At 45.7% G+C, this 19,518-nt stretch overlaps 1 protein-coding gene across 1 annotated transcript in view; it reads right to left on the bottom strand.

Moving 5' to 3' along the window:
- The window catches only part of LOC108717631 (peroxisome assembly factor 2), a 21,447-nt gene extending 7,249 nt beyond the window's left edge, over positions 1-14,198 (bottom strand). The window contains exons 1-9 of the mRNA XM_018264848.2: positions 13,415-14,198; positions 5,921-6,072; positions 5,340-5,423; positions 5,143-5,245; positions 4,904-5,040; positions 4,671-4,782; positions 3,892-4,100; positions 3,012-3,093; positions 552-665 (exon numbers count right to left, since the gene is read on the bottom strand). Coding sequence (XP_018120337.1) covers positions 552-665; positions 3,012-3,093; positions 3,892-4,100; positions 4,671-4,782; positions 4,904-5,040; positions 5,143-5,245; positions 5,340-5,423; positions 5,921-6,072; positions 13,415-14,071 — 1,650 coding nt within the window. The 5' untranslated portion in view covers positions 14,072-14,198. The remainder of the gene's footprint in view (positions 1-551; positions 666-3,011; positions 3,094-3,891; positions 4,101-4,670; positions 4,783-4,903; positions 5,041-5,142; positions 5,246-5,339; positions 5,424-5,920; positions 6,073-13,414) is intronic.
- Positions 14,199-19,518: the final 5,320 nt, after the last annotated feature.

The raw sequence follows: 19,518 nt of genomic DNA on the forward strand, positions 1-19,518 counted from the left end.
ATGTGTCTCAGTGGGACATGGGATTTTACTATTGAGTGTTGTTCTTAGATCTACCAGGCAGCTGTTATCTTGTGTTAGGGAGCTGCTATCTGGTTACCTTCCCATTATTCTGTTGTTAGGCTGCTGGGGGGGAAAGGGAGGGGGTGAGATCACTCCAACTTGCAGTACAGCAGTAAAGAGTGACTGACGTTTTTCAGAGCACAAGTCACATGACTGGGGGCAGCTGCGAAACTGACAATATGTCTAGCCCCATGTCAGATTTCAAAATTAAATATAAAAAAATCTGTTTGCTCTTTTGAGAAATGGATTTCAGTGCAGAATTCTACTGGAGTAGCTCTATTAATTGATGCGTTTTGAAAAAAAACTTTTTTCCCCATGACAGTATTTGCCTGTGGACCCAAGAATAATAAGCACTTTGAATAACAAAGGGCTCCCTAGAAGCTGCACAGAAACAGGAAGGGAAAGGCTCAGGCTCAAATGCTTCGCATGGATCAGAACAAGGTTCTGTTATTAACACAGATGGCTCTGGGGAGAACCAACATCCCACCTACCGCTGTCCTGCGTGCAAACTTTGGGATACTGACGTCCCGGCCCAGGGACAGAGGTGCAGTGAGAGCTGCTAGCAGGCTGTGTCTCTGATCCTCTGTTGGGGGCTCTAAGAAAACCTGTGGGCAGCAGACGGGAACACAATCATGTTCTGATAAAACTGGCAAACAGTAATGTTTCCACTTAAACACAGCTCCTCTCCTGCTCCTCCTTCTGTTGGATGGGAAGATAAAGACAATATCAACTGGACTTTCAGAGCTATCCCACTGGTCTCTGTGACTATAAGGGACCCATCAATATGACTAGTAGGGGCCCATCAATGGCACCTGGACTTTCTGAGGTGAAGTGCTAACTACATAGACCTAAAGCTACCGTGCCTCTGATCCTGTTCAGCTACAGGCAGTCATACTATCCTGGAACAGTACAAGTATTTATTTATTATCCTTTATTCATACAGTGCCAATACATTCACATCGGTTCCTGCGCCACAGAACTTACAATCTAAGGTTCAGATCAAATTCACATATAAATTAGTCGCCAACGTATCAGGAGCCAATAAGCAATCCAGTACAAAGCCTGGCACTGCAAGGCAAATATGCAATCCACGGGCAATCAAATAAGCGGATAGAAGGTTATAGATAAAAGGTAGATACAAGGTGATATGAAGACTCTCAGAAAATAGCTCAGAATTGCCTCAGAATGGAAAAAGCATCCTCCATGCCTACAAAAGGGCAAATTGTTAATGGGTTTGATGTTTTTTTGCCATCCTCTGTCTTAAAGGAGTTGTTCACCATTGAGTTAACTTTTAGTCTGATGTAGAGAGTGATATTCCTAGACAAAATCACAATTGTTTTTCATTTTTTTATTATTTGTAGTTTTGGAGTTATTTAGCTTTTTATTCAGCAGCTCTCTAGTTTGCAAGTTCAGCAATCTGGTTGCTAGGGTCCAAATTCCCCTAGCATCCATGCACTGATTTGAATAAGAGACTGGGATATGAATAGAAAGATGAATAATTAAAAAGTAGCAACAACAATAAATGTGTAGCCTTACAGAGCATTTGTTTTTAGATTTGAAAGCTGGAAAGTGTCAGAAGAAAAAGGCAAATAATTGAAAAACTATACAAATTAAAAAATGAAGAGAAATTGAAAAGTTTGCTAAGAATCTGCCATTCTACAACATACTAAAAGTTAACATAAAGGTGAACCACCCGTTTAACTACAGTTTAATTAGAATATACTTGGCCAAAGGCTTGAACGTTCTTCTTTCAGCTTCAAGTAATATCCTATTCTAAGAAGTACTGCTGCATTGCACTTTAATAAATGGACCCCAATGTTTTTAATAAAGAATGATTAAATGCTAAATTTAAGCTCAGGAGAAGATGATCTTGATATAGAAATCCAATATAAACCAAAAAATACTATGGAGCAGGCACTGAAATGAAGGCAATCTTCCGTCTGCTCCATAGTATTTTTCGGATCCCCGTGCTGAGGGCTCAGGGCGATGCACCTGGGCCACTTCCTTAATGTGGTGAGTAACTACTGTACTTTTTGGAGACCCTCATTCAAGTTTATCACAGAAATCCAGTATGCCATGTTAAAGTGCACTCCGTAACAGTTTGTGTGGGGGGGAGGAGGAAGAAGGTAGCTGCCTTAGAGCTAACAATTTGTAAAGTCAAGGGTGGGCAATCTTTTCCTTCCTCATTTAGAAAACAGAACAAATGCTCTACAGAACACAATAACAAGTTAACTATTTGTAAATGAAGAGTTAAAAGACCAGTAACATCAATTAAAAAAAAAATCATTAGTATACTACGAAAAAAAACCCACCAACACGCACTAAGCTTTAAAATCGCAAAGTCTTCATTAAGAAATAACTTACCGAAACTCCGCTTGTGTTCCCCTTCAGAAACGGCATCAGGACGACTATCCATCATGCGGCACTTAATTACTCCTCCCCTAATCTCCTATAAGGAAGGCAGGGAGGAGAAATTGAGCGCCGCACAATGGATCACCCGATCACCTTTTCTGAAAAGGAGCTCAACCGGAGATTCTGTAAATTAATTCTAAATAAAGACTTTGCGATTTTAAAGTTTAATATGTGTCAGTGTGTTTTTTCATAGTATACAAACAATTTTTTTTTTAAAAAACAATTTTATTGTTACTGATGCTTTTAGAGAAAGGGGTATAAATGCTGAGGAATAAAAGGGGGACAACTTGGAGCTGTTATACCTAGTGCTGTTGCTTCTGATAGTAAATTCCTATTCACACAATGAATAAAGGGGCTAAGCCACAAGAAGCATATCTGTATAATGCTGCTGAACTGTTGTTGTTGCTGATGAACTGTTGTTGTTGCTGATGAACTGTTGTTGTTGCTAATGATGAACTGTTGCTGCTGCTGAACTGCCACTAAGCTCAACTGCCCAGGCTAAGCGTTTGTCTTTAAGTACCGAGGAACAAAACACAAACCTCATTCAGGAAACAGGTCTGCATGTCAAGTGGTATCTCATTGGGGGAAGAGGTGGTGGCAACAACCAACACAGGGAAATCCCTGCAAGAAAATCAGAGGAATCATCAGAATGAGGTTGGAAAAATATAAAGGAGATCCCTGCAGGAATCAGAAGCCATTAGCATCAGATCTCAGGAAACATTAGTGAAAGGCTGGGAAGGCATAATAGAGAAACCTGTGGGAGACAGAGAATACAGGTATGGGACCTGTTATCTAAAATGCTCGGGACCTGGGGTTTTCTGGATAATCGATCTTCCCATTATTTGGATGTAATAATAAACAGTACCTTGTAGTTGATCTAAACTAAGGTATAATAAATGCTTAATGGAAGCAAAACCATCCGACTGAAATTAATTAATGGTTACATGATATTCTAGTAGACTTAAGGTATGGATATCATGTAAACATTCATTCATTTCAATCTGATGGTTTTGCTTCCATTAAGGATTTATTATACCTTAGTTTAGATCAACTACAAGGTACGGTTTTATTATTACATAGAAAAAGGACATCATTTCTAAAAGTCTGAATTATTTGGATAAAATCAAGTCTATGAGAGACAACCTTTCTGGATAATGGGTTTCCGGATAACAGATCCCAAACCCGTACAGGGAATAAGGGATTTTCTTACTGTTAAATCCTAGTCGCCTAGAAACGTTTTGCTGCTGGACTCAGTAGACATAAAGGCTGCTTATCAATATTAAGCAGCAACATCACCTTCTCTGTTCTGCTGAAGAGTAACCCAGTACTCAGAGGGTGCAGCCTGAATAATAAATACCCACATTAAGACAAGTACCCATAAGTAAGCTTAAAGGATTATTTACTAAATCATCTTGGTACCTGGCCTGTGTCTCTCCCCCCAAGAGAAGGCTTCGGAAAGCGCTAATAACCCTGCCATCCTCTCCAGAACCATCTCGTTCTCGACCCAGAAGCTCCACATGACCAAGCAGGACAAGGCAAGGCTGAAACTCCTGTGCCCTGGAAAGTAGTGCCTTGAGGCGTGCCACACTTCCAGCGCTGCTCTCTCTGCACAGCCTTGCACACTCAATCTGGAGGAAAGATAAAGACAACAAATAAGAGGAGTTAAGAGAGGAACAGCAGTAACACCAAAAAATTAAAGTGATTTAAAGGAATAAAAAAAATAAATACGGTTGCCCTGCACTTGTACAAATGATGTGTTTCCTTCAGAAACACAAATATAGTTTATATAAACAAGCTGCTGTGTAGCCATGGGGGCAGCCATTCAAGCACAGGATACACAGTAGATAACAGATAAGTACTACTATAGTTTATATAAACAAGCTGCTGTGTAGCCATGGGGGCAGCCATTCAAGCACAGGATACACAGTAGATAACAGTTAAGTACTACTATAGTTCATATAAACAAGCTGCTGTGTAGCCATGGGGGCAGCCATTCAAGCACAGGATACACAGTAGATAACAGATAAGTACTACTATAGTTTATATAAACAAGCTGCTGTGTAGCCATGGGGGCAGAAACTGTTTTTATAATCCTCCTCCTGGAAAATACGGTATTGCCCTAATCCTACTCTGGGAGTTTCCAAATAGTCCAACTTCCTCTAAAAGACATCAGAGTCAGTAATGATGGTCTTAGTCACCTCGTAGAGATGGAGGTTTAAGCGGCTGCACACGGCTTTCACAACTGTCTTTTTGCCACTGGCAGTAGGACCAGAAAACAGGATTCTTCCTCCTGTAGGAAGAATGTCACACCTGGAAGCAGAACAAAGTAAGAACTAACTCCAGGTGCAAACATTAATGCAGTAAGGGTAATGGAAAGACTCAGTGATACCCTACAGCTATTTGCCCATGTATTCAATGTCTTGATACTCACGTGACCTCAAGGTAAGGCTGAAGGATCTTGCAGATTTCATCCACTGCATTAGAGAGTCCAGCTGGGAAGAGACTGCTCCAGAACACGTGTCCATCCCGGGAAGGAAAGGATGGAATGTAACTATGAGTGCTGCCTTCCTGTCAGATAAAAGACCATGAATCCTACTTGGCTTGTTCTCCTACTCAAATTATTGTTCTGTTACTCCACATTATAGAGGGGACCCTGGCCACGCAATTTACCTGGAACAGAATCATGTGGTTGGAATGGGCAAGGTAGGCTTGGCACTGCTCTTCTCCTGGTCTGCCCTCGATTCGAAGCACCTTAAAATAAAGGTCGGGGCACCTGAAGAACATTGAAACAGTCTTGCGGTTATGTTATTATTGCCAAAAGTACTTAGAAGTAGGGCCTGAAATGCAGGAATATGAGGAGTGCACACCTGACAGCCATGTTTGGATTGTTCTGTAAAAATTCTTCATGTGAAAGAGATGAAACACACAGAATATCTCCGCACTGAACGACCCTATGGGTGAAAAAGAAGAGAGAACACGGTAAGGAACAAGACAGAGAGACAGACAACACTGAGAAGGCCACGGCTATGATTGCTCTGCCAGGAATTGGGGAAGCAGAAGAGCAACATAAAGGTCACTGCTATAAAGGTGGCCTTACACTTTAAGATCCACTAGATTGGCAACTTGGCCAAATGAGAAGATCTTTCCCTGATACGACCACCTAAAGTGAACAACATTGGGCTTTAATCGGATGATTTGGCTTTAGGATCAGATTACAATGTGGGTATGCAAATTGTCTGAGCGAGGACCTCATCAACTAGTGATGTGGTGCGCGATGCAATGGGAAAGTCAACCTCACAAGAGCATAAGGATGAAGCGACAAACCTACTGGGTTCAGAGCTAAAATAGGTGAGGAAATGGTTGGGGTAAAAGAAAATCAAAGTTGAAAATAGAAAGCATTCTGGTTGTTAGGGTACCCCAAATAAACCCAAATAAACACTTAATGTACCTGGCAGTTTGGAAGTGATGAAACAAAGCCTTTTTGTATGAGACGTCACTGCTATAAGACGGAGACTTCACAATCTGCACACAGAGCTCCCTGGCCAACGGAGGTCCAACAAGAGCAGAACGGCCTCCCTCCAATGTGTCACAACAGAACCTCTAAGGAAAGAAAAACGCCAATCAATCCACTGTGACCCCCATCTCTCACCCTAAACACCAACCTTTCCGTATGAAGCAATGCGCTGTAAAGCCACAATAACCACAACCCCCATCATATCAAGCATAACCTCCTAGTTCTCTCTCTGTTACACGATTAAACACAGTGATACTGATCCAACATATTTATTCTCATTGTTTCTTCTTTCTACCAGTTGTACAGTACTCTCCCAGTAATTCAGAATGTCCACCCACAGCAACCCATTGCTCTCTATGTTACAGGGAATGTCAATCAAAGTGAGTTATTTTGCCTAATAAAACTTTTCAGTGGAGATTAAACTGTTCCAGCTGCTTAGAGCCTATTGGACTTTGTATCGGGTATTAGAAACCAAATTGTCACGCACTATTGTTCCTGGATCCTTTCCCATTACCAATTTATACGCAGAATTATATTAGTACCCATGTATTAATGCCACTTATATACACAATAGATGGATTTTTGTTTTACCTGTAAAATCCTTTTCTCTCTTCATCGAAAGGGGGACACAGGCACTGGAGGGTTAACTTCACCTTCCGGGAGGAAAGGACACTAAAAACAAGAACTTTGACAGCCCTCCCTGGGGCCAGCCCGCCTATCCCAGCAGGCCACACCCCCACCAGGAGGCTGTCACACCCCAGAACGTTAAAAGTGTAAAAGATAACTGAGGAATTAACTAGAACTGACCAAGGAAGAACCTTGGGCTAACTTGACTGATGTCCACGCAAAAAGGACAAAAAAGGAGCTAAAAACACAAGGGCTTGGGAGCCCCACCAAGGAGGTGATGCTGGATCTAGACAGAACTGTCTGAAGGAACCTTCCGCGGCTAAGCTTGAGATCATAAGGGATGGGCGTGCCTGTGTCCCCCTTTCGATGAAGAGAGAAAAGGATTTTACAGGTAAAACAAAAATCCATCTTACTCTCTCATCTCAGGGGGACACAGGCACTGGAGGGACGTTCAAGAGCAGTCCCAAGAAGGGTGGGTAGATCAAGCTGAAGATTGCACGACAGCGTGCAGTACCTTCCTACCGAAAACAGCCTCAGAGGAGGAGGCAACATGAACCTGGTAGAAGCGGGGTGAAGGTATGGATGGAAGACCAGGTGGCAGCCTTGCAGATCTGCTCCACAGAAGCCATGTTCCGCGCTGCCCAGGAAGCCGCCAGTGATCTGGTCGAGTGGGCCGTGACCCTCAGAGGAGAAGGTTTACCGGCGATCTGGTAGGTCCGGTGAATCGTGGATCGTATCCATCTGGCAAGGGAGGTCTTGGAAGCTTTCAGACCCTTCCGTGGACCAGTAGGGATGACGAGGAGAGCATCACACCTGCGAAAGGATGCGGATCTGTGAACATAATATCTGAGAGCGCGGACCACATCCAGGGAATGTAGTGCAGTCTCCTTAGAACACTTAGGGTGTGGACAGAAGGATGGAACCACAATGTCCTGATTGAGGTGGAAGGCCGATACTACCTTTGGCAGGAAGGTGGGTATGGGCCGGAGCACAGCCTTGTCCTGGTGGAAAATTAAGAAAGGCGAACGGCAGGAAAGTGCTGCTAGCTCGGACACCCGTCTGGCCGACGTGATAGCGAGGAGGAACACGGTCTTCCAGGTGAGAAGGACATCCGAGGCCTGAGCGAGGGGCTCGAAGGGAGCACCCTGCAGAGCCGTCAGGACTAGGTTGAGGTCCCAACCAGGTACAGGTGCCCGAATGGGAGGGGCGAGATGCGCGACTCCCTGCAGGAAGGTCCGAACAGGAGATTTCAGTGCAATGTTGAGCTGGAAAAGTACGGACAAGGCAGAGATCTGAGACTTGAGGGAGGCAAGGCGAAGGCCTGAATCAAGGCCCTGCTGCAGAAATCCGAGTAAGCGGGACGTGCTGTAACGATGCGGGGGAAAAGAGTGAGCGGTACACCAAGTGATGTAAGTCCTCCATGTTCTGTAATAGATACGAGAGGAGGAAGGTTTTCTGGCAGCAATCATGGTCGCTATCACTCGGTCATCAAACCCCCGCCGTTTGAGGACTAAGGTCTCAAGAGCCAGGCCGTCAAATGGAACAGATGAATATTCGGGTGGAATACTGGGCCCTGGCTTAGAAGATCCTGACGATTTGGAAGATGGATGGGCTCCGTCTCTGCGAGATTGACGAGATCTGCAAACCAGGCCCTTCTGGGCCAGTATGGAGCCACTAGCATGGTCCTGACCCCCTCCCGCTTGATCCTCTTCAGTATCCTGGGGAGGAGAGGTAGGGGGGGGAAGACGTAAACGAAGTGGAACGGCCATGGAGCCGTGAGCGCGTCTACTCCGACGGCCCTTGGATCCCGTGACCGAGACATGAAAAGCGGAGTCTTTGCATTGGTCCTGGAGGCCATCAAGTCGACCTCTGGCAGGCCCCATTGGTCGGTCAGAATTGCGAACACTTCTGGGTGCAGGGCCCATTCTCCTTGATCGAGAGTTTCCCTGCTGAGGAAGTCCGCCGTCCAATTTTCCACTCCCGGAATGTGGACTGCGGAAATGGCCGGTACGTACTTCTCCGCCCAGGTGAGAATGCGCGAGGCCTCCTGCATGGCTCCCCTGCTGCGAGTCCCTCCCTGATGGTTGATGTATGCCACCGCCGTGGCATTGTCCGTCTGGACCTTGACGGTCTTGCCCCTGAGGAAGTCTGTCCAGTGAAGGAGAGCCAGGCGAATGGCTCGGAGTTCCAGGACATTGATTGGAAGAGATGTCTCTGAGGGGAGCCATCTGCCCTGTGCCGTCTGGCCCTGACACACCGCACCCCAACCCCGGAGACTGGCATCCGTGGTGAGGATGGTCCAGTGAAGGATTGCAAACGGCTTGCCCTGGCTGAGATTGGCTGGTTGAAGCCACCACCTTAGGGAAGTCCTCGTCGGAGAGGGGAGAGTGATGGGAGAGTCCAGACACGTTCTCTCTGGGTCCCAGTGTGTCAGGATGACTCGCTGAAGGGGACGAGTGTGAAGCTGAGCAAAAGGAATGGTATCTATCGCCGAGACCATCAACCCCAGTACCTGCATGCAAGATCTGAGGGGAGTGCATGGCGAGGTCGCCAGAGAGAGAATGCGACTGCGTAGAGTTAGAGCCTTGTCCGCTGGAAGAAAGGTGCGGCAGAGCTGGGTATCGAAGAGAGTCCCCAAGAATGTCATTCTCTGTGCGGGAACCAGGAACGACTTCTTGAAGTTGATGATCCATCCATGTTGTTGTAGGGTCTGGATCACGAGGGACAGATCGGACCGATTTCTCTGGGCTGATGGAGCCTTGATGAGGAGATCGTCCAGGTAGGGGGTCACTGATACCCCCTGAGACCGAAGGAGGGCTAAAACTGGGGCCAGGATCTTGGTGAAGACCCGAGGAGCCGTGGCCAGGCCGAAAGGGAGAGCCACAAATTGGAAGTGCTTCCCCAGGGAGGCAAATCGCAGGTAGCGATGATGCGCCCGGTGGATAGGGATATGGAGGTAAGCGTCCTTGATGTCGACGGAGGAAAGAAACTCCCCTGGTTCCATTGCTGAAATGACGGAACGGATGGATTCCATCCGGAAAGAGAAACGTCTGAGGCAACGATTGAGTTCCTTGAGATCCAGAATGGGACGTATTCCTCCGTCCTTCTTGGGAACGCAGAAGAGGATGGAATAGAATCCCTGCCGTTCCTCCTCCTTGGGTACCGGTACCACTACCCCCGCCTGTTGGAGGGCGGAAATGGCCCTTAAGAAGGCTTTGCGTACGGGATTGGACGGTGGGGGAGAAGAGAGAAATCTCTCTGGAGGAGGATGTCGAAACTCTATGGAATAACCTTGGTGGAGCACTTCGTGGACCCAGGCATCTACGAAGGAGTGAGACCAGACCTGCCGAAAAGAGAGGAGACGCCCTCCCACCCTCTCGATTCGGGAGGTGGTCAAACCTTCAGGAAGAGGATGCTTTGTCGGCAGAAGGTTTCTGAGTCTGTCTGCCAGCGGACCAGGCAGGTCTCTTCCACTTTCCCCTAAAGGAAGGGGCGCTCCTTTCTGTGGTTGGAGTCTTAGCTTGTTTGGAGCGAAAGGAACGAAATCGAGAGAAACGGCGATTTGCCGACTGCTGCTTAGGCTTGTTCTGTGGAAGGAGGGTACTTTTGCCCCCTGTAGCCTGGCTGATGATTTTATCTAGCTCAGTGCCAAATAGAACCTTGCCTGCGAAGGGAATAGAGACAAGTGACTTCTTGGATGTCAAGTCCGCCGACCAATGTTTGAGCCAGAGGAAACGTCTGGCCGCTATGGAAGTGGCGGAAGCCCTGGCAATCATCTTCGCCGAGTCCAAGGATGCCTGGCAGAGGAACTGGGAAGCCTCCTTGAGTTGTTCCGCCAGCTGTAAAATAGAAGCTTGGTCAGAACCATCTATAACAGCCTGACAGAGCTGATCGGCCCAGACCTCTGAAGCGCGACTGACCCAAGCGGTAGCGAAGGTCGGTCTGAGGGCTGCACCTGAGGCGAAAAATATGGATTTGCAGAATCCCTCCAGCCTCTTGTCAATAGGATCCTTGAATCCAGCCGCGTCGGGAACTGGAATGGTGGTGGACTTGGCTAGACGGGAGATAGGTGGATCGACTGTAGGAGAGAGGCACCAAAGATCAGTGTCGTCCTTGGGAAAAGGATAGAGAAGGGCGAAGCGACGGGAAAGATTGATTTTGCGTTCTGGAGAGGCCCACTCATCCTTGACTACAGAAAAAAGTTGGTCATGTGAAGGGAACAACTTAGCCGTCTTTTTCTGTCTCTTAAAGAGATCAGTGGAAAGATCGGCTGAGACAGGTGGAGACACGTTAAGAGTCTCGAGAACAGACTCAATCAAGCTGTCTATGTCTGAGATGGCTGGAGGAATCTCAGGTTCCCGATGGGAATCCTCGTCAGAGTCCCTGTCAGAAATTTGGCCATCCTCTGCCAGTTCCGACTCCTCGTCGGAGTTCGGAAGTAAGACTGTGTCAGAGACCTTACGTTTCCCGGATATCCCAGAGGGAGGTTGGGAAGCCAGCTGGGCAAGGAACTTGTCTAAAGACTCGGGGAGCCGTGCAAGTCCCTGAAGGGAAGAAATAGAATCCGCTAAATTTTTAGCCCACGGAGGTTCAGGTACTGCAGCCGATGCGCCGTGGCTGTCCGTGGAAGCCGGGGCATGGGAAGGCTGCGAACATGCTGTACATGTAGGCTCAGGGTGACCCAGAGGAAGTCTGGAGCGACAATTGGAACATGCTAGAAAGGAGACCTTAGGCACGGAAGGAACCTTGGCAGTAGATTGCGTAGAACGCAGCTTAGGACCCTCCCTGGTGGGATCTGCCATAGTCCCTAAGTATGTGTATGGAATACAAAAATATATATATATATATATATATAATATATATATATATACCTAACTAGAAAAGGTAGCCCAAGGGTCTAATTAGGTAAGGTATGATGCAGGCCTGAAAGAGGGTGTCAGCCGTCCTTGTGAGATGCAGCCTGAACGCTGAAAATCTGTGCCTGTAAGGACTCTGCCTCTGGAAGAGGAAGTTAGCCTGCCAATGCCTGTGTAGGAGGATGGAGCCCTGTGCGGTCTGGAGAGCCTGTGGCAGACTGGTGATCCAGGAGAGGCGCTGCAAGACTGCGCCCAGCAAAAGGAAAAACGGCGTGAAGAGAAGGAAGTGCGCGCGCGCATGCGCGATGACGTCACCTGTGAGCGGCGCGAAGCCGCAAAAAATGCCTCTGGAAGGAAATCTGCCGCTCCGCTCCCTGGGTAAGGGAGTAGCGTGGTCGGAGCCAAAAGTGGAGAACCACTACTGGGTTGGGGGTGCGGAAGAGCGGAGCCAGCCGCTGGCACCCCAACCAGGAGAACTGAGCCGCAGCTCCTGTCTCACGGTGCACAAGGGCTCAGGGGACAGAGCAGTAGCTCCTGCCCCATCAACAAAATGCCCTGAATCAACCGGGGCTGAACCGGAATTCCTGCCCGGGAATTACCTAAAAGGAAATAAATAAATAATAATAATAAAAAATTAAATAATAAATAAAAAATCAAAAGAAAAAATCTCCCCTGAGGGGAGAGTGTCCTCCTCCCATGAGGACACTAAAAAAACTGGGGTGTGACAGCCTCCTGGTGGGGGTGTGGCCTGCTGGGATAGGCGGGCTGGCCCCAGGGAGGGCTGTCAAAGTTCTTGTTTTTAGTGTCCTTTCCTCCCGGAAGGTGAAGTTAACCCTCCAGTGCCTGTGTCCCCCTGAGATGAGAGAGTAAATATTCTATTTGCCTATATACAGAGTGGTATAGCCAATCTGTTATTTAGTTTTATTCTTAGATCCTCTCCCATTACTTATTTATACACCATATTATATTTGTACCCCTGTATCGGTGCCTTTATATACACACACTAACATTCTAGCAGCGTTATAGCCCAATCTGGTATCTACCATTATTCCTACAGCATTTCCCATTACTGATTTATACACTGCCACTGTACCCTCTAAGCTATGCACTTATGCATGTGCACACACATTTTGAGGGTAGCAGACACAATAAATTGCGGTGATCACAAATAATTTTGTCGTGCACACACGATTTTAAAGAGCGCACAAAATTATTTCTGTGTGCACACGGCCAAGCATTAAAAGGAAAAATGCTTGTACCCCTGTATCAGTGCCACTTACATATTGGCATTTGTACGGAGTGTTATACCCCACTGTTATCTACTATTATTCCTAAACTCTTTCCCATTACTGATTTATACACAGAATTATACTTGCACCCGTGAACTGCTAACATTCTAATGACCTTTGTATTGAGTATTATACCCAATATGTTATCTGCTAATCATCTTGAAAAATAAACTAAAATGTTCTGAATGAATGCTAGGATTATCTTAGTTAGCCAGTAAATGTATCACCCACTTTTGTTATTTTTTTATTTTTATTTCAAAAGAGCTGCCCTGTACATTTTAACTGGCTAATACAGTACAACAACATCACCTACTAGCGTTGCTCGATCATTTCCCATTACATCAAACACAGAATTATACTTGTATCCCTGTATCAGTGTCTACATGTGCCTGTATATACACACTAACATTCTATTGCCCTCTGTACTGAGAGTTATAACCAATTTGTTATCTACTATTATCCCTGGATCCTTTCCCATCACATTAAACACATTATTATTCCTGTATATACACACTAACATTCTATTGACATTCAATCTGTTATCTACTATTCTTCCCTGGACGCTGGTGATTGCTCTGGTCTGAGCAGGGAGTAGACTTGGCAGGAGGTACAGCAGAGTCACGTGGGGGTATTGGGAGCCAATGAGAGGAGCTCACCTGTATGAGGATTTCGCTGAGGGGCCCAGTCCCAAGGCCCAGGTTAAAGAGGAGGGAGGCAGAGATGAGGGCGGTGTGGGTGCAGTGAGGGGGACACAGGGTGCTGAGGGGGTGTTTGTACTTGTGGGGGTGCCCCCAGCACAACTCCGCAGCCAATATGAGAGCGACGTGTCTCCCCTCAGCCGCCCCCCTTATACTCGCAGCCCCCCTCATCTCCTCAGGGACAGTCACCCATACCCACTCCCGGTGGAAGAGGCCCAACTCCCGGAGCTGCTTGTTGGGGAGCCACACGGCTGAGCCCCGGTCCGACGCTCCCCCCAACTCCTGCAGCCGCCCCGCCCGCACCATCGACTCTGCGTCTATCGGGGCCACACGGAGCCTTTGAGGCGCTGCTTCCCGGGCAAAGCTCGACACTACCGGAGCCATGAGACCAAAGCGAGTGTGAGAGACCAGCGCACAATTCCCATTGGATCCACCGGGCATTCCGCCTACTGACCATGTCCCTTCCTCAGACCTGTGCCCGACCCCCACCGACCCATCTCTCATGATTCTCTCCTGCCCATACTGCCCCGCTGCTCGTATCCCCGGCGGGAGGCTGTTTAATCTCACTGCTCCTTGACCGCCGCTAGTTCCGCCCTCACACGTCTCGTGTCGCATAATTGTGACGTCAGAGTCGCCAGGTCTGATTTTCAACAATAGCCCACAAATAGCGCAATATGTGCAGTGAAACCTTAACTCTAAAAAAATGAATAAATGTGAAAATGCGCCTTTTTCAAATTTTCACTGAAGTAAAAAATGTTTCCATGAAGTAAAATGGGACCAATTCACCAGGGACGTAACTACAGAGGGGACCCAGGAGGTATAGGGGCCCATAAGAGCTTAATTCAAAAACAGTTTCAATACATTTTTGTTATAAAAGCTCAACCTCTAGACATTTTGGTGACCGGCAGATTTTTGCCCCAAAATTGTCTGAAATTGAAGCAAGTCACCAGGATACGGTCATGGGGAAAAAAAAAACTCCAGCAGAATTCTGCACTGAAATCCATTTCTCAAAAGAGCAAATGGATTTTGTTTATATTCAATTTTGAAATCTGACATGGGGCTAGACATTTTGTCTATTTCCCAGCTGCCCCAAGTCATGTGACTTGTGCTCTGATAAACTTCAATCACTCTTTACTGCTGTACTGCAAGTTGGAGTGATATCACCCCCTCCCTTTCCCCCCCAGCAGCCAAACAACAGAACAATGGGAAGGTAACCAGATAGCAGCTCCCTAACACAAGATAACAGCTGCCTGGTAGATCTAAGAACAACACTCAATAGTAAAAACCCATGTCCCACTGAGACACATTCAGTTACATTGAGAAGGAAAAACAGCAGCCTGCCAGAAAGCATTTCTCTCCTAAAGTGCAGGCACAAGTCACATGACTTGGGGCAGCTGGGAAATTTACAAAATGTCTAGCCCCATGTCAGATTTCAAAATTGAATATAAAAAAATCTGTTTGCTCTTTTGAGAAATGGATTTCAGTACAGAATTCTGCTGGAGCAGCACTATTAACTGATGTGTTTTGAAAAAAACACGTTTTCCGATGACAGGATCCCAGGGACTGGAGACTGGGGTACAGAGTTCAAAATCTGGTAACTCCCGACTTCTACACAAGTCAGTCCCAATGCATGCTGGGTATAGGGTTGGCACCAGGTTGGTATTTTAGCAGCCTAGCCAGTAAAACACCTGCCGGGGCCAGTCTTGCAAATTTACAGGCAATGCAGCTGCCGGTAAATATGTAATACTCCTTACAAAAGCCCTCGGCGCGCCCCCAACCGGCTCAAAATTTACCTTTTTAACTGCCTTCGATCAATTGTGCATTATGGCTCTGCCCCTTTGTGACAACCCGCCCCTTTCTATGTCATGGCCCACCCATTTGCTCCCGCCCCCACCACCAGCGGGTGAGCATTTTATTAAAAGGTGGCAAGCCTAGCTGGGTATTGTAGTCTTACATTAAACTTGCAGTCTGCAAAAACGACATTACCCAGCATGCATTGGGAGATGTAGGCTTGGTACATTAGGGCAACAATATATTTTTAGCTGGTTTCCAAAATACAAACCAGCCAAAGGCCCAAAAAGTAGCCCAAATCTGTACCCTGGCTAATTTGTAGCTTCAAAACTCACCAGGGCTTTAATTTAGTGGCCCAATTTGGCTGTAAACTTGCCAACCCTGCGTGACATCAACACCAGCCGTCACTTCAAAATAAATATAGGAGTCTGTTATATTGTATAGCAGAAGATGCTACAAGGTTCCTTCATTCACATATATCCCCACACGAGCACATCTTGCTGGACATCGGGTTTGCTGGACCCAATTTGTCCTCCAACATTTAATAAATGAGCCGACCCTAGAGAATTCCAGCTCCTCTCCAACATGGCAGCTCAAATGATTTTGGGACTGCCCCACAGTTGAACATTTCATTTCTGGCCCCTTTAAAGGAACAACTCATAATATTGGAAAAAAAAAAAAAAAAAAAAAAAAACTTTTTATGGATATTGCTGCTATTTATCATTGATTTTTTAGGAATGCATTGACTGTATAATTAGAACATGAAATTCTTATGGCTTTTATTGCTATTGTCAGCTGGCCAGCCACAGGCTATTATTATATAAAAAGGGTGGTTCACATTAAAGTTAACTTTTAATATGTTATAGAACGTCCAATTCTAAACAACTTTTCAATTAGTCTTCATTGTTTATTAGTTTTTTAATGATTTGCCTTTTTCTTCTGACTCTTTCCAGCTTTAAAATGGGGGTCACTGACCCCATGCCGAAACAAATGCTCCATAAGGCTACACATGTATTGTTATTGCTACTTTTTATTCCTCATCTTTCTATTCAGCCCCTCTCCTATTCACATTCCAGTCTCTTATTCAAATCAATGCATGGTTGCTAGGGGAATTACTACCTTAGCAACCAGACTGCAGAAACTGTGGGGTGCTGCTGAATTAAAAGCTAAATAACGCTAAAACTGCAAGTAATAAAAAATGAAAATATCAGAATATCACTCTCTACATCATACTAAACTTTAACTCAAAGATGAACAACCCTTCAAAGGTACTGTAAATAAAATTAGTTGTTTACCTTCCAAACACTTTTCTCAGTTGAGTTGTTTTCAGAGTATTCACAATAAACAAAGACTTTTTTCAGTTGCTTTCCATCTTTTATTTAAGTTTCAAGTATAATGTCTCTAGTAGTGATGTGCGGGAAGGCCCGATAACCACAGGACCCGCGGGTCAGGCGGGTTTGAGCCGACCCTGCACCTCCATTTGCGGGTGGAGCTGCCGGCTTCCTGCTTTATTTTTTTTAAAGACACGCGCCTCCTTTTGTAACATCATCGGCGGGGCACCACGGGCCTTAAAATGGAAGCAAGAAGTCGGGCTCGGGCGGGTTAGAGTCGGGCTCGGTCTCTAGTATATCAGTCTGGCAGCTCTGTGATCCAGGAGCATCTGAACTGTAACAATTTGCTACATTTAGTTGATCCATTTCTCAGCAGCATCTCTGGAATATCAGCAACTATTGTATCAATTCTAACAGCTGCCTGTAATGAAACTCAGGGATTCTGCTCAGCAGGGACAAAGATAAGAAATGTATCAACTAAATGTATCAATTTAGATCAGTTTGCATGGTCGGCGACCCCCCTCCCCTCCCAGAGCTGCTTTAGAATATGAAACTTTACACTTCAATATTAGAAAAATTGGGCACAAATAGAAAGTAATTGGATAACAGTAACTAGTACAACTTACCCCAGGTTGTAGACAAGGAGAGGTGCAGTAGTAGCCAGTGAGGCTAGCTGAAACGAGTACCAAAGGAGGAAGCAAGAGTGAAACAAACAGGAGCAACATCTGAAGCAATGCTGGGAGTCACCGGAGAGACCAGGTGCAATTTGAGGAAAAGTGGGAACTGATGTAATCTGATGTAATCACACAGAACGTGCAAACTTGATGCCTAGAAGCAGGGTAGGACTGGAGCCTTGGGGGCCCACCAGGGCTGCAAAATGAAGGGCCCTCCTGGCAGTCCCTGGGGTCCCCACCAAACTCCCACCGCCATCGCATGAAAGATGTGCCAGATGCAACAGCTGGTTTTTATGGGGCAGCAGGTCTGGGCCGGCAGGGGCCCATCAAGTTTTTTTCCAGCGTCCCACCGGGCCCAGTCTGAAACTGCTTAGAAGTGATTCAGTACTGTCTTAGAGACCCATATCCCTGCTAAAGTATTGGCATCCATCATGAAGATCTGCATTCCTGCTAGAACACTGGCATACCTGTTTAGATTTAAGGGTCCTTACACACTAGCATTTGGCCATGTGTTCTTCTGCCATGGCTTTTTTATACATTCCACACAGAACAGACTAGTGCTCCTTTGGTTTGGTGGTTCCATGTGGTGCAGTGAGTAGAACGTCTATAAGAAACTTGGAGTCTATTGACTCATACAGTATTTAAAGGGGGTGTTCACCTTTAAATTAACTTGAATTAGTAGGGATGCACCGAATACAAATCCTAATTTGAATACTGTATGTATATTAGCAGCAGGTACAAGATCAGTTGAGTCAAAGAGGCTGAATATAAATTAGCGCTTAATTAAATAAAATAAGGAAATAAAAGGAATTCCATATGATTTCTTAGTCCAGATCCATACGTTTGTATTTCTGACCTGGTGCAGTCTTTTCTTAGTCCACATCATTAGCCATAAATCCAAGGCCCAGGTTTAGTCCCTTCTCCAAAAAATTAAAAGTTTCTATTAATTTGTACTCCCCCGCTTTCCTTTCATGATCTGGTTTAAAATTGCCCCAGGAAAAATTGGGCTTTCTGGTTTAAAATTGGGCAGGTGACAACCCTACTAACTGTTCTGAGCCCCTCCCTGATACCCAAGTTCTTTCCCACCAGTCATGAATGACCATCCTTAAAGGGATACTGTCATGGGAAAAACATTTTTTTTCAAAATGAATCCCTTAATAGTGCTGCTCCAGCAGAATTCTGCACTGAAATCCATTTCTCAAAAGAGAAAACAGATTTTTTTTATATTCAATTTTGAAATCTGACATGGGGCTAGACATATTGACCATTTCCCAGCTGCCCCAAGTCATGTGACTTGTGCTCTGATAAACTTCAATCACTCTTTACTGCTGTACTGCAAGTTGGGGTGATATCACCCCCCTCCCTTTTCCCCCTCAGCAGCCAAACAAAAGAACAATGGGAAGGTAACCAGATAGCAGCTCCCTAACACAAGATAACAGCTGCCTGGTAGATCTAAGAACAACACTCAATAGTAAAATCCAGGTCCCACTGAGACACATTCAGTTACATTGAGAAGGAAAAACAGCAGCCTGCCAGAAAGCATTTCTCTCCTAAAGTGCAGGCACAAGTCACATGACCAGGGGCAGCTGGGAAATTGACAAAATGTCTAGCCCCATGTCAGATTTCAAAATTGAATATAAAAAAATCTGTTTGCTCTTTTGAGAAATGGATTTCAGTGCAGAATTCTGCTGGAGCAGCACTATTAAGCAGCATTTTGAAAAAAAATGTTTTTCCCATGACAGTATCCCTTTAACCTTTCCACCCTCTACCCTGCAACAGTGTAAAACATGGAGTAAAACATTACTGGTGATGTTGCTCATAGCAACCAATCAGATCTTTGCTTTTGTTTGCTAGCTGTTAAAATCTACTTGCTGATTGGTTGTTATGAGCAATATCACTGCTATAGTTTTACTCCACTTTTTATACAAAGTGATAAATAGGCCTCTGTCTGTTGGGCATCTTGCTTTCTGGTGTCTCTACTCTACGGGTCATTGTAAGGGGAAAAACTCCCACTTATCCCACTAGTTGGTATATAGAGGGAGGCAGAACATTTCTATCGTCATGCTATTTCATGTAAAAGGTATTGAACGTGTCTATCTTCCATTGCAATTTGGTGTAGGGAATAGGGACTGTATGGGGAGATGACTGCAGATATACAGAGGAGCAGAAGAATGGCATGGGTAGGGACTGATGTGATAGGGACCTTAGATTGCAAGCTTCCTGGGACAGGGACTGATGGGAATGTGATAGGGACCTTAGATTTTAA

The sequence above is a fragment of the Xenopus laevis genome, chromosome 5S, assembly GCF_017654675.1.
Source record: "Xenopus laevis strain J_2021 chromosome 5S, Xenopus_laevis_v10.1, whole genome shotgun sequence".
NCBI classification, from domain to species: Eukaryota; Metazoa; Chordata; class Amphibia; order Anura; family Pipidae; genus Xenopus; species Xenopus laevis.